At 35.6% G+C, this 16814-nt stretch overlaps 1 protein-coding gene across 1 annotated transcript in view; it reads right to left on the bottom strand.

Moving 5' to 3' along the window:
• LOC124354653 (trichohyalin) overlaps positions 1-16814 on the bottom strand; it is a 177044-nt gene that overhangs the window by 88757 nt on the left and 71473 nt on the right. Inside the window, exon 7 of the mRNA XM_046805281.1 lies at positions 16561-16695. Coding sequence (XP_046661237.1) covers positions 16561-16695 — 135 coding nt within the window. The remainder of the gene's footprint in view (positions 1-16560; positions 16696-16814) is intronic.

The following is a 16814-nucleotide window of genomic DNA, read 5'->3' as shown; positions in this document are numbered from 1 at the left end:
ACTAGATTATAGAGGATTTTGCTGATGAAAGAGTTGGACAAATCCCACGGTTTAAGTATTCTAGCTACGCACTGAAATCTTCTGGAAAATAACTGGAAGTGCTACTTTCGTAGAACAAAAGGAATGCCAAAAGAAAGAAAGAACCAAATCGTACACTATGTGAAACACCAGCGTTTAAATAAAATCCTTTATTGTTTATGAATTATATCTCATAACAGTTTCATACTTGTCACCATTTTACCTTTTATGATTCGCATAACAGATTGTAATTTAAGTAACTGACATAACAATCCTTCACTGAAAGCCCATACTGTCATATTTCAGGTGTTTTTATGTACGTCAAACAATCATTTAAGTGGTAGAGAGGACTTTATAGTCCTAACTTCGCCTGTAATAAAGACATTTTTCATTTAATTTCATGTTTTCATTTCGTTTAGTGTATGAAATTACCGATACATGTGATATATTCCCTGCAGGAGCCATTTTGGATGATCAGGAAGACCATTTCCATTCTTTTATAAAAGAATACTGTTATTTGATTTCTATTCTTTATTGTTCGAGATAGTGCATTCTTTCGTTTGTAGATCCCGTTCCTTTGTTTCCATTTCTAACCGTGTGACTTGATTATTGCGTGTGATGGTACCGCAGACAATTTAAATTTCCCGTTCAACAAAGACTCGGAAAATTTCTCACAACATTTGAAAACATCCTGCAACTAAGAACCGGCATTAGCATTATGCCTAGTAATATAAACTCCAGGCCGTGTTAGACTTTATTTCATGGGCGTTGCGCGGTTCGGTCTCGATGCTGTTTGCAGACTACTAGACATTCGAAAGTACGGTCTGTGGGTGGACCGGGGAGGTGTAAGATCGAGTGGGAGCCTCGCGTTAAAAGAAGCGGACAAAAACGCCGATTGCATCCAATACGATAACGGGAAAGAGAAAGTCGGAAGCGGCCAAACACGGGATCGCAGAGCCAATCACGGCAACCGTAGTAGTGCATGGATGTGGGCTAGCCATTCACTAAATTACAGGTAGACCATCTGGACTCTAACTACGCGCTTCGAAATAGAGCTCGATTAAATCTGCATTAATCGTCTCCCTGGGGTGATTCCCAGACGTTTTGGTGGTTTCGGTCGAGCTGCAATTTCAACGACGGAGCCACGAGTGGTCGAGGCTAGGACAGCTTGACGTCTGCCCTGAGTTTGTTGTTGGTGTCGACAGCAGTAAATTAAACTGGAAGAAATGTGAAGAGTAGACATGCCGGAGCCAAGTTCATTAACTCCTGTATACAAATTAATCTTTAGTTTGAACATCCCAAATAAACTAAGTAAAAAGAGTGAAGTTTTATTTCAAATCAGCTGTTTGGATATCAATAAAGTTCAACCCTACATCAACCTGTTTATATATTTATATCGCAAACTTTCTGACATGAGATTGTAGATAAACTTCTTCTTAGAAGTGGTACAGACTTTTAGCATCTTTGTTTAGAGGATTTTCCTTTGCATGAATTGTTTGAAGAACTCCGGATTAACTTAACTTCCTGTTACAACTGTTTTAACTATGATGGTTAACCAGAATTACGTGAGGAGAAAAAAGATGAAAACATAAAAAACAGAATAGACAAGAAATACAAATGGAACATTCTAGATCTCGGTATTGCAGTTTTCTCCCGAGTACAACATCCCGTGGTCTTCACGTCCCGTTGCACGCGGTACAGCAGTGGCAGTTAGCGGGGCAGCGTACGTGTCCAGCCACCGCGGCACTGTCAGGAGTACAGCAGCCTGGCGGGACGTTAAGGCCCGAGTACAACATCCCGTGGTCTTCACGTCCCATTGCACGAGGTACAGCAGTGGCAGTTAGTTAGCGGGGCAGTGTCCGTGTCCCGCCACCGCGGCACTGTCAGGAGTACAGCAGCCTGGCGGGACGTTAAGGCCCGAGAGTACAACATCCTGTGGTGTTCACGTCCCGTTGCACACGGTACAGCAGTGGCAGTTAGTTAGCGGGGCAGCGTACGTGTCCGCCACCGCGGCACTGTCAGGAGTACAGCCGCCTGGCGGGACGTTAAGGCCCGAGTACAACATCCCGTGGTTTTCACGTCCCATTGCACGCGGTACAGCAGTGGCAGTTAGCGGGGCAACGTCCGTGTCCCGCCACCGCGGCACTGTCAGGAGTACAGCAGCCTGGCGGGACGTTAAGACCCGAGTACAACATCCCGTGGTCTTCACGTCCCATTGCACGCGGTACAGCAGTGGCAGTTAGCGGGGCAACGTCCGTGTCCCGCCACCGCGGCATTGTCAGGAGTACAGCAGCCTGGCGGGACGTTAAGGCCCGAGTACAACATCCCGTGGTCTTCACGTCCCATTGCACGCGGTACAGCAGTGGCAGTTAGCGGGGGCAGCGTGCGTGTCCCGCCACCGCGGCACTGTCAGGAGTACAGCAACCTGGCGGGACGTTAAGGCCCGAGTACAACATCCCGTGGTGTTCACGTCCCGTTGCACACGGTACAGCAGTGGCAGTTAGCGGGGCAACGTCCGTGTTCCGCCACCGCGGCACTGTCAGGAGTACAGCCGCCTGGCAGGACGTTAAGGCCCAGAGTACAACATCCCGTGGTCTTCACGTCCCGTTGCACGCGGTACAGCAGTGGCAGTTAGCGGGGGCAGCGTGCGTGTCTCGCCACCGCGGCACTGTCAGGAGTACAGCCGCCTGGCGGGACATTAAGCAATTGTAATTAATTTCACATCCAACTCCCGTCGTAAATGGCGCGGAACATCATTTCCAGCCGACAACAAAGGGAATTGAAGACTAAACGGGGTGAATGATCCCTACTGCTTTCAGAACAATTTGCTTTTCCTCAGGTGGTAAATGGTTTATTAAAGATCCACTATTGAAATCCAAGTATCTAAAAGACATATCGATGAAAAACCATGATGGATCCATTAAATACTCGTATATACTGGGGACAGTAATTATATTATAGTAAACAAAGAGTAAAGGTACTTCCTAATTGTGTTACTGCTATTCTATGTTTTTCAAATGTCCTGTATTCTTGAATAATGGTGTTCTTTGTGCATAGTACACAATCATACAATCAGATATTAATCCAGCAAGGAATCGTCGGTACATATTATGCTGTTTGCTTTTCCCAAGAAGTAAAAGAAGGTGGCAATAGTATTTCCAGAGCAGGTTGCAATCCCAGACAGTGCTGTATATAATACAAAGAAAACCCATGTTAAACGTATTACACGTCATATCTTGTTGATAGTGTATGCGATGTAGTAGCCGCGGCTTATTATCTGACACTGTTTGTTTTGATTGGACCGTTTCTCAGAAGATAATCTTTGTTGTGGTTTGCGGCCCGACGATAACGGTCAAAATGTGAAATAAGTTTTTGAGATCAGCTTAATCGATAACTATAATGAGGTTAGATAAATCAGTGTATTTTGGTCTTTTAAGGACGTATATTCTTGATTTGTATCTCACTTAGGAATATTTTTGTTTTATTTTCGTAGATACAGTAATAATTATTCACATTGCATTGATACTGAGTCAGACTTATTTTTCTTAATTTAATATAAAAGTAAATAACAATTAAACCCAAGTCAACTTTGTTTGGACAAAACAAAATTATTCCTATTTCCTTTCGGTGGGACTTACTTTTTTACTATTTAAATGTCCTCAACTGACATTCGGATGCGGTTTTAAGGCGTTGGACCTTGAGTTTAAGGTTTGAGTTAATAACACAAATTTGAATCCTCCAAGAACCAGAGTATTTTATCAGTAACGTTCATATCTTACTACAACGACTCTCCCCTCACTCTGATTATAACATTTCACACGTAGATGTGGTATAGCCTTTGGTGTTTGGGCGGAGTAAGGCTAAAGCAAATTGGCATCACCTTCAAAACGACTTATTAGTTCCACTGGTACACTTGACGTTGACTGCAAATTCTGGCAAAATAAGATTAAGATCCATGAATTGGATTTTAATCTATCTTGACACGCAATCCAAAAGGGATTTAGTATTAAACCTTTCCCTTTCATTACCTCCCTGCTCACATTCAAACGCCCTTAACGTAGGACAAGAAGCACTGCCTGGCGATCTTTCTAATATCACAAATCTCCAATTTATATAAAAATAACTTCATAATTAACGTATTCAAACGTATTCAATAATATCACAGAAAATCAACGGTGGTTCACTTGAGGAACAAAGTGTTACTGATGTTTTGTATCACAGAAACACGCCAGATTTGCGAAATATCCTGTCACCTTCACATATTATGTACCTTCGTAAAAACAATCTAATCAAATAAGTCTAAATTTTTCTAGAAGTAATTATTTTTGCCTACCCATATCTGTATGATTAATTTTTATGATTTCTGCATTGGCGTCAGAATGTTTAGGGGGGAGGGGTCTCAGGCCTATTAGTTACTAACAATTCTCTGAGAAAGATGTTTCAATTGAAGTAGGTAGCACAATATGTACACTAGATAATCCATCTACGGGGTTACATCTTAATCTACTAAAGGGAAGCCAGTGCCTTCCCAAAACTTATCTCACTTCCTCTTTATCCACCCATAATCTTTTACTCCTTTTATGTTCTTGTGTTGTAGGGTAAAACAAACCGTACTGGCTTTGACTTTTGAAAATCGAAGATTACAATGTTTTTTTTTTGTATTTGTAACATATATCTAAATTAGTATGCCGTTTATCTACAATCCGATTTCCTTTGAAACCTAGGAATGAGCACGCAACTTTGAAACGGTGCAACAAAATGAAAGGTAGACCTGTCTACCTATATTTTAAGGAACTAGAAAGCCGAAGAATAGTATACACTTATCACACTTCATCGCTCTTCCATTTATTTCAACGCCAGTATAAGAACCGTTTCTGTGCCAGTCATTCTTAGCACTCATAAACTTCCCCAAAGCGATTTCGAACGGCGTAATCGAGCAAGGACCAGCACTGTGACTGGGTATAAATATAAAAACAGGCACTCACAATGTACCTCTATGATAGGTCACTTCCTGGGGTGTCTACAGTTCCTATAATACACAATAACATAAAGCTATCCCCAGTAGAAGTGGGCGCCCAGACCCGTGTAGGAGCTAAGGACGTAAAACCTGATAATGTTCTGTTCTGTGACAGCTGGAGTCGTTCTCACGATAAATGGGATGTAGAGGCACACTGTTGACTTTACAGGTCCTTCCTTGCCCATAAGGACACGTCTGGGAGACATTTGGACTCTGGTTTGTGAAGTATTGACACGAGGGTTGCTTTTCAACGCAGTACTTTTGGTTAACAAAAAATAGTGAACTGAAAAGGATTGTTTCAAAATGTGCTTTTGCCCCAAAAAGTCCTTTTCTGGAATCGGTAGAAGTATAGAGTACTACTAGGACAGCATAACTACTCTTACAAAAATCTGGAAAAGGGTTAAAGACGCCACTATTGCTTTGTGAAGATTAGTGAATCATAAAATATTATAATTATTATGTTATTTATACTATACCCTAAAGAATTAGTGAAATAAATAAAGGAATAGGTATTTAAATACACAATTAGTTCCAATCATGTTTGCAATTATATGTCTTGGGAGATTTATTTGTGTTTTATTTTTTTAATAAAGAGGGATTTACTCCATCGAATTTTCTCTATCTTTGTGTATTTGAATATATAAATTGTATAGTGAACATACTATAACAAAGTGTATGACATTGATTATTTCTATCCCTAGCTACCTATAACAGTAACCATATATCTCCATAGTTAGAGTGATATGGGGATTTAATTAATTATTTGTTTTTACGTTTGCGAATTATGTTCTTATTATTATTTGGTGTGTCCATTTAATTAATTTCATTAATTGTGTAATACACTATAAATATTGTTTCATCAGAAATATTTTTCTTTTTTTAATTTTCAAACGTGCCTAAATAGAAAATAAATATAAATGTAATAAAAAATAAATAGTTTTTGTTGAAATTGCGTTTTAGTATTAAGTCCATGACAAGCATGTAAACCCTAATGATTATATTTTGCAGTGATGTAAAAACAAGGAATGTAATTTATACACAATTGAATATTCACTATTATTTATTTAAGAGTTTTTTGCACGGATATGATCGAGTTTGCTGGAGCAGGTGGTTGGTTATGCTCTCTATAGTCTGTACCCAATAGTTCACACTCATGCAGGGCCAGTGTTAAACACCCGCATAACCGACTCTAATGCATGGGTCATGCGTGTCATCAGTGCTCCAATAGCCTTGCATCAGTGTTCCACCAGACATTATTGTCCTGTGGTCTACCATCTTGTGGAGAATTTAAAGGGTGCATAATGTGCATCTATCACAATTTTGTGTTTGTTCTTTATACAAAGCACTGACTTTGGAAATTAAAACCATGTCTTATGGATTCTAGACATCCTACAACTGCTATGGTATTTCAATTTGTATAGAATTTTCTTTCACTTCCTAAATAATTTACATATTGAATGGCATATTAAATTTTTACACGATATAATTTGTCTCAAATCTCTCAATACAAAATAGAAACTTTTACGTAACTAGATACCTCTCAATTGCTCACACTTTTTGAACATTGCCAGGAATTAAATTTAAAAGTTCCAAATTTGTTTTATTTTCAGAAATTTCACTTTTCCTACCACTAAACTTGTTGTGTATTTGAAAACACTTCAGAATTTTAGCCTATAATTTTTAAACAATATAGATATTTCGTTTAATGTATAAATACGTTATACTTAGTTAATTATAAGACTTTATAGCCCACCGTACGCAGTAAAACTATGATTAAATTTACTAATATATTGCAACTTCTAAATTATACAAGGTCGTTAGTAAATAAAATTGTTGATAAAATATCCATGTATAAATTGGGCTCAAAGAACTTGATGAGTAAATCAAATATTAATAAGAAGTCCAATTTCTTCTTTTGCATATTTTTGAAATTTTTGAGACTACAACGTATTGAGGTTTTCAGATAGTCCAAGCGCTACAGACTTGAAATTTGATGCTCTAGTGTAGTGCGAGATGTACTTCACTGTTAAAGTCGGATCACTAATTTTTGTATTTGACGAGTTTTTGAAAGTCAAAGTACCACAAATCTGTTTACGGTAGGAGAAAGCTCTTAACATGTTTGTGTAAAGGACGTGTTGGTTGTTCTTTTTTTACATGAATTAATATTCAAATCATTTAGGAATTATTTTAAGTAAATTTTGAAATTGTCATCAAAACAGAAAGTTTATTCGAAGCAACACAAACTGCTTCATACTTATCTACTTGGGCTACAGGAAAAGCATTATACATTTTCAAAACGTTATTTACGGACAGGTGTCAAGATAATAATTTAGCTCAACCATTTCTAAATATGTCCAACATAGAAATTATATATAACAAAAGTGGAAAATAATACATGAAATTTAAAGGTACACGGTATTTGAGATTCAAGGGCTTTTGAAATATTTCTCAACCCGTAAAATTTCACTCTCCAGCTAACATCTATCAATAAATAACTCATATACTTTTCCTAGGAAGGTAATGAACTTCATTATTTAGCAATGAAGTTCTGATTGAATAAAAAATCCAAAATCTTTAAAAAAATTGTCCTTTCAATTATATCGAAACGGAAAATATCTACATCCACAAAAAGGAATGTATTATTGTTATTGAGACAGATTTAGGTGTTCATTTTAACAAACGTGTATTTCACAATAGAAACCCGTAACGTTAAATCCTTAACGTCTTTTGGAATATATATTTTTAATCTCAAATAAAAATTTGATAATGAAAATAAAGAAACATACCTTGGCCGGGGGCTTGTACAATGCGAGAGCCATGATCGTATCCAGGGACGCACGAAGCACGGGAGCACAGCGGACACGCACACTCCTGACAGCGCACAGGCCCAGACTGAGCGTAGCGAGCGAGAGCACCGCTAGCGTACGTGCGGAAGAGCTCCCTCCAAGTCCCCGCAGCGACAGCAGTACGGGTCGGCCGCACCTCGCTCAGCGTCGGCCAGTTGGGGGAGAAAGTTTTCGACTTGTTTGTGTAAGGGACGTGTCGGTTTAGTTCCTTATTAGATAAATTAATATTCAAACCGAATATGAAAATTAATTAGTATGCAATTGGAGAACTGCATACCGAGTGGGGAAGGGTGAAGGGGTACATAACTTCGCTTCTTCCCAAACGATAAAGGTCTAAATATTGCATTCCACGTTTACTAATTGCGATAAATAAAATATTTTAGTTCAATGAAAATGTATTGATGAATTTATTTAAACATAGAAAACCTGTACAAACCCAAAATACATTAAATCGAATTGTTAAGTTTTTTTTGGATCTGACGATGATAACGTAAAGCCTGACAATTAAAAATATTGCATTAATTAGTTTTAATTTAATGAATAACTGCATGCAATGAGACTCATGTACGACATACACTAATTATTTTAACTTTTGTCTTGTAGGGAGTGTCAAAATGTATCGGTCAGCCAAAGATATGTCCTCAAATTGTAAAATGAGAATTTTACAGGTGACCTCTTTCGAGAGGACGGTAGTAATATATTTCCTTACAATTATTCAAATTACATGTTTTTCTAACGCATTTGATAGTTGTGGAACAACCAAAAACCAATAGTTTAGCATAGTTCTGGAGCTAGTCCGATGTATTGTATAAAATTTGCAAGCGTCTGAAATCTGAAGCTTTCGCAGACTTGACTCCTGGTATCTGAAGTCATGCTTGTCTGAGGACATTCAGAAAAATCGGCTCAAAATGTAGCCTGCTCTTTGCACCGCTTCAATAATTCACCTAGACTACGCTATATTTTGTAGTGGCGCCTCTGATGTCGAAGCAATGCAAACAGTTCGTTTTGAGCTTCTTTGTTACTGACTTTCTTTGGATCTCTTCCGATAAACGTGACTCTAGAGATACCAGGGTTTAGTCTTAGAAAAGTGTCAGATTCAGACGCTGCACTAGAGGAAGGTGGACTGGAGCTATATTCAACATTCACATTGAATCAACCCTTCCCACCATAGCTACGTTATGTGTACGAAAATATAAATAAAACATTTATAACTCTGTATTGACGTGAAGTATAATCAGAGAATATTATTTCCATAAAAATATCATATTCTCTCCATCAACCAAAATACATACATTTTAGATCATATTCTTTTTTTAAGTCTCTTGGAAAAATCTAGATTTACGTCACTGAATACATTAGAATATAAACAAACCCTATAAATACATCATAACTGTACTGTAATGGAATATTTACACGAATGGCTAAGATTATCTAACATTAAATGTTTACCTCTTAAATTAATTTACTTTATTAAAGAGCTAAGAAAATTGCATTCCGTGCTTTTCACATTGTTTAAGATATGGGTTGCCTTTTTATATAGGACAATGCTAAATTAGATGGCTTTCGGGTAGTAAAATCCGTGAATGTGTTCGTGGGAATCGCAATAAACCACTTCACAATGTGGTCAGTGGGCTGAATGATAACGACTGAGACAACAGGGTTTATGGCTAGCGAGTAGGTGTATTTTTTATATCCAACTTTTTACTTAATTAAATTGTTTTTTTACTTTTAATTTTTCGTGCTTAGGCTCATGATTACTTGAGACTTGAAGAAGAGGACACAAACGTTCTTGAAAGGTCGAGTTTCTGTTTCAACAATCGTTATGGACAACATGGCGGTGAGACATTTGAGATGGGTGGTCTGTCACGTGCTGTACACGAGTAGTGCACTCATTCTTCTGCTAGACTCAACACTGACATCATCACACATGTACTATACACTGGGCACGCAGGTCTACCAACTGCAGCTAGTCGTCTGGAGAATTCAGACTTCATAGACCGACTACATTACAGGTGTGCCAGACCGTTCCCGAACAATTCAATTCAATTAAATTCTTTAATCACACATATGGTTTGTACAATTTTACAAAAAAATATACAATTATTATGTATTGTCAAGTAACATAATGGAGTAAAGTATAATCAATGAAGGAAAAGCAAGAACGAGATACCTTTACTTTCTAAGTAAAAACTGAAAGGAAGTGAAAAATTAAACTCGAGGAACTCCTTATGAAAATATAACACTGAACTCTTTAAGAGGTTTGTCAGCGATCTCTCCCAGAAAATGAGGTTTCTGTTCTTATTCGTTCCGGTAACTTATTGAACAGCCGAATACCAAAGTAAAACGGACTTTTCTAAAACTTGGCCGTTCTGTGCTGTGGAAAGCATGTTTTGTTTGATTTCTTGTATTAAAATCATGGAAGCCTGTTGTTTTAGGAATTTCATCAAGATTTTTATAAGTGAGAATGATGAGAACTTATTCATATATATAATAAATGCGCTGTAAAAGATGTTGAAATTTAAAAATATTCTTTGCAAGAGTCGGATTTACGGAGGTTAAAAATTATTCTCAGAACAGACTTCTGGTTCCGCGAGATAGTTTCAGTTCTATGCGTTCCGTTCCGACAGTGCTTATCTACTTATTTCAGTTTCTGTCTGATTTCGTTCCGGTACAGTATAATACTACGTTCCAATATTTGAGTTTTGAACACAAAGTCTATCTGCTCAAGTTGTTTTCGTGCATTATACATACACAGTTCCATAAAAATTAAACTTTGTGAATGCTTATATTCGCAAATATCAATTTGCCACTCATCCACCCATAGTGTCAGTATATGTGATCTAATTAAACTAAACAATTTTATTAAAGACACCTTTATTTCAAACAACAACAAACACAATAAGAAATATTTCTGAAATGAATTTTATATCATTACATATTTAAAGTAATGATATAAAATACAACGAATGAAATTGAAACATTATTATATATTTAGAAGGTTATCTTGAAACATTAAAATAAATAGATATGTTAAAAGAAATTTAATTAATTAAATTAAATACTAAAACTTTACTGCTCAATATTACTACTGTTGATCCAAAATTAAAACATTTAGTTTAAAATTAAAGAAATATTGTTATTGCTAGAGAGAGCCTTAAAATATAGCTGTGCTGAAATTAAATTTGGTAAAGTCTACGAACAGTAAAAGTTATGTATGAACTATATTAGTTGTTAACGTATAGATTAGTAATAATTTGAAACATATTGAGTAAAAATAATTAAGTTCAGGTTGCCACATGAAAACATTGTGGTTGCCTGGAATCCACAACGGAACTGGAACATTTACCAACCTAGTCGGTCCGCTTAACAGTTCCAGAATGCCCATTTAGGCACGTCTAGTAAACAGTTCCGACGGAACATCGAGTTTCGAAGAAGTGAACTGTTCCAGGTTCGTTCGTTCCAATTCCGGTTCCGGAACGTTCCGGTTCTTTTGGCACATCTCTAGACTACATAATAATAATTCAACCCTTCTCTTGACTGTTTTGATCAGGTGTAATTGTCCTGTGGTCTGTGTAATTCTTGCGTTACACAGTCTCAGACAGGGAACGCCAGTCATGGAACTTTCTACGGCACCCGTGGTCCCTCCCTTGCCACGGCACTCGGCAAAACTGCGTGTCACTTCCTCACAGCCTGTTATAATAGGAGGCCGACCACGGTCACTTAGACCTATCGAAACTGTAGATCTTATCTACCAACAGTGATATATAGAACCTTCGACTGCTCAGCTGGGACATTACTCAGCTATCCCCTAATGTTCTCTCGTAACAAACGCCCCTTTAAGCTATCAAATCAGTAATTGATCATAATCTAAACCATTACGCGGGTCTTCAACGTTCGCTCAAACTAATTAGAGTAAGGAAACCACCTCAATCTGTTAAATGAAAAAGTTATCAACACAACCTTTTTAATCACTTTTAATAATACCTGTATTCTTTTATTTGAGATGGCCCATCCAAAAATCAAGGGAATGGGAGAGGGTTATTAAAAAAATTCTATTGAATTGAGAGCTGAATTACATTTAAACAAATGCAAGTTTTTTATGAGTTAAAACCATAAATACAACGTAATTTTCCAAAATCCTATCCATATAAAATTTAAAATTTAACAATATCACTAAGGTAAGAAATGGGGCCAGCCATTTGAATTCGCTAGTTCGCACTAAGTCTCTTAATGGTAGTACCTTGCCGTTGGATTGCGTCGTGAACATTTGTTCCTCTAGGGTCTATCTTTATAGCGATTTTATTCTGAATAAATTATAATTTTAATGTTACAAAAATTAATGATAAGAAAGGAAACATTATAACTACAAATACAATAAAATAATCAGTAATTAGTACACATACCAAATAATTGTATAGCCCACCAGTAAGTTGTATCAGCAGGATCTGCAGGACTTATACAAAATATAGATGAAATTCCAAATCGATTCTTGTATGTTTCATTGAACTTCGTTGGTTTGTTTTTTGGAAGTAGGTCACTGTCGGAATGCGAGTGTTTAGGAACAATATCCTGGCGGAAGTTCATGACTTAATTAAGCGGGTTGTGGCAAGTGTGTCACGCGGTACGGACCGGCAGGAAGCGGCACGCGTGTCGGCTAGGCGGTAGGCTTTGTGTCGGCGCGCCGCGGTACCGCAGTACATGCACCACTTTCTACCGTCCTCTTTTTGGAGGTTAAACAAGAATAGAAATGCAGTCATGTTTGCATTTCTTCATTACAAACAAATATTTTTCACGTGGTAAGACGCAAAATACGTTATGGGTTACAAAAAGTATCTTTGTTATTACATTAAATCTAAATCTTTTCTAGTAACTTCCTAATGAACGAAACGAAAACTCTTAGATGGTCCACAATTTTGATTGAAAAAGTAGAAATAATTTCGCCAGGCATAATAATTTTTTTGGATAACAGTAGAACTACAGATGTTCATAAATAATCCTTACTGCCCTAAAAATGGGATGCTCAGCCACTCCCAAGTAGTACGTCCACCCCCGTACTTTTCAATTAAGACATACACAGTTTGGAAATACAGCGGAATCGCTATGTCCTCTCGCCTACCACAATAAAACTTAACAATAACTAACTTTGTTAGGTTTAATAAAACTTTTAGCCACTCACAACTAGGCTATTAATATAATACTACATCTTATTTTCAACAATTAATTACAATTTAATAAAAAATGCTAAAAAAATCTCTCAGTTCCAAGCACTCTTTTGGTGTATGTGTAGTGTTCAGCTAAATAATTTATAACTTAAAAAATAACACAATGAGATGGTTTTTCTTTTATTATATAAAGGGAAAGGTAGAATATAACTTTTAATATTTATTTGAATAGTAGAATGTTAGAAGTTTTAAATTAAAACAATAATACAGACAAAAATGTATTTATTTGTTATTATTTTTTTTAACTTTGGAATACAAACATTGTAATTTCACGTTCTTAATTAATTTTTATGCATCTTTTTATTGTTCCTTCATTGTTTTATAGGAACAAACATACAACATTTAAAAAAGTAAGTATCTGTGTAGTAAAGTTTTGATTTTTGTACATTTAGTATTTGTGTTCCACAAACTAATTCACAACATTATAAAAAATAAACATAATGGGATCATTTTTGTTTTGTGTTGTGGAAAAGTACATGATATAATATTTATGTGGATGATAAAATTTCTGGAAATCTTTAAATTAAAAAAATTATACAGCAACATTTTAATTTTTTACGTTTTGGTGATTTAAAATTTTTGATCTTAAATTTGTATGCAGCTTTATTAATGTTTCCTATGCAAGTAGGAACAAGTATAACTTACCAAGTTTCAAAAAGTAAGTATCTTTAATACTGAGATGACTGTTTTATATATTAGTGCAAAATATTGCAAATCTGCACTTGCATAAAAGTTATTTCTTTTATTATGCAAATAGCTTTCACCAGCTGTAACAAATCAAATCAAGATATATAACCTATGTTTATTTGATTTATTGTGTATAAAATGAGGCTAAGTACACGGGTATATGTCAAAATTTATTAACAGAGTAATAAATATTCGAAAAGCCAATCTTATCGGCTCTTGGCACTCAATAGGTTAAAACAGAATTTTCCACGTGATATGAATATCAACGGTTTTGGTCGGAGTAATAACGATCCTGAAAAATTCTAGAAAACTCTAAATTACGACCTATTTGGACTAACAAGAATGCTGTCCATAACTCAATTTTTAGAAAAGTTAAAAAAAGTGAGTTAGGTACTGAATGACAAGATAATACTTGTGAAATGGAGCTAAACCCATCACTCACATTGTAAGAGTGCTAAAACAGTTCACATATTCACGCAATAACTCAATAATAACAGCCATAATCCACTTAAAAAATTTCCTAATGTCAAAATGTTATTGTTAATTGTAGTTAAATAGCTATTTGAAGCCCCAGTGTTAATACTTCATAACATACGTTTTGTTAAGTACTTTTGGTTACGCGACAATCTGATAGAGCCAATGATGCTTCTAGCAAACGGTTTAAAAGCTTGTCACAACAGGCCAAAACAAAGCAGAAATAGACAAAACTCACATCATACTGAAATCAAACCCTTGAATCTGACCAATCATCTATCACTATTAATAATACCAAAAAGTTATTAAACACACCAACTTACCAACAACCAAAAACTGTCTCTGTCCTCTGACGTGTTAAATATTCCTGGAGAACACAGACGTGCTAGGGCCCTTCTCAGATAGGAGGAAGCGTTTCACTTAAAACGTAAATCTTGACAGGATGTCTGACATCTAAAGTGTATAATTATCTGCTTTCCACCTGTCTTTACGACCTCCCTCGCTTTCAACATGGCTGAAGTCTGGTTTAGAATTTGTTATGTTGTCGTTGGCAGGGCCATTCTAAATCATCTGTGTTTGTAATAACGTATGTTGTATTGGTCTTTCAACTTTAATTTTTCCTACGATGGCTAAACCTTTCTGTATACGATTCTGGATACGACAGTTGCTATTATAAACACTATATAACTGCCACGAATCTAACCTCTGACGTTTCAAAATATACTTATAAAAATAGTATGCGATTGTGGTTTACTATTTCATAATATTCTATTTGTATTATTATTGTAGCATTTCCTTTGCTCTTATTAAAAAAAAAACGTTAAAACAAACTTGCAACTTGAGTCCAATTTATTTACATAATCATAATAAACCGGAATAAAAATTACATGTTTATTCTAATTAATTATTTAAAACTATTTTTAAAACGTAATGAGTTGTTTTTAGAATCTTACAGTTACTTTCCAACTAACGGTATTGATGAAATGGTTATAAATGTAAGGTATTAAATAAAAGACAAAATCATGAGCATTTCTTTATTAAATACAGTATAAAATGCAAACGTATAAAACAAAATATTAAGGTTAATAAACAAATGGCACAAAAATGTGTTAAAGCATATATTGATTAATCAAGTATATACTTCCAATAAATAATAATAATAATAATATAATAAATTATATAGCTTTATTTTCTCTTAGATAAGAATATGAAACAGTAGCTATGAAAAAATATAAAGGGAATAAATAAATATTATCGTTAAAGCAACAATACTGTATTAGTAAACACACTTTTAACTAACATGAATATAATAAAACACTATACGATATTCACAGAACCATGCACTGTCAATGTTTTCACGTTTTCCACGATTCACATGATATTGCTTCACACTGGACACATTCTCGGTTGTGATTATTGCTCCTTTTATGTTTTAACGGCCTTTTTTAGTCAACAGAAACCATTATTGAGACGTCGCTGGGCAGGAGAGTCAGTTTCCTTTTCTTCGAAATCTTGAAAAGAACCGCAACAAAAGCAACAATTAGAACACGTCCAACTAATTTATTTATAAAAATAACTTTTAAAATTGAAAAACTTTAAGTAAATAATGTATAACAGTCTTTATTTCCTAATTTTTTTCACGAAATATAGGACACTTTTGATGTGTTTGGAGATCATTCCACAAATACGTTCTTATTTTAAGAGACTTTATCTTAATTATATTATACATTATTTTCACCCTTTTCTGCAAATAAGATTTATTCGGTAACAAAATATATACAGATCCAGTTATAATGAAAACATATTAAAGTGATGATGATTATGGTGGAATGTGAAATGAATGAAAAGTATGTAGTGTGAAAATGTAGATAAGCGGAAAGTATGCTAAAATATAATGATGATGGTGTTAAATGGGTGAACAAGGTGTAAAATAATGACAATCTTATGAATTGCCGTGAATTCCAAAGTTAAAATACAGTTACGTGCAGACTGTACATAAAAATAAAGTTAAAATGTACAAATTAAAATGATGGTAGAAATAAAACACGGTTATTCAGACATTAAATATTTACATAATCATACGGACAGCTACATTTTGATAATAACTAAGTAGTAATAAATAACTAGTATGCAATCTTTTTTAAGTGACTGAAAAGCGTGACACCAAGCTAAGCTATCAATTAAACAAAAAAAGAAAATTTGGAAGATAAACAAAAATCAAAAGGTCGTTAAAACATATAAAGAAAAGTTGCGAGTGTGAACGAACGAAGCATTTGTGAGTCTAACAGACGCTCACCCGCTCATGGGAAGTTTCAGAGTTGAGCCTGGAGCGTCCGAAGACTGGGGGACTGCCGCCGAGTCGGTTGATCAGGAGGTGGTATTCTCTCTGTAACTGGGCAAGGGTACGGTCTTTGCTCTTGATCTCCTCTAGCTGTAACAAAACAATAAACTAAATTTCAGGATTTCAGATGCTGCATGTAAGAGAAAAGTGAACTGGAGCTAAAATCGACATTCTCCTCTAACTGTAACAAAACAATAAACTAAATTTCA

This window comes from Homalodisca vitripennis, chromosome 1, assembly GCF_021130785.1.
Source record: "Homalodisca vitripennis isolate AUS2020 chromosome 1, UT_GWSS_2.1, whole genome shotgun sequence".
Classification (NCBI taxonomy): domain Eukaryota; kingdom Metazoa; phylum Arthropoda; class Insecta; order Hemiptera; family Cicadellidae; genus Homalodisca; species Homalodisca vitripennis.
This window is presented reverse-complemented; position numbering and strand designations above follow the sequence as displayed.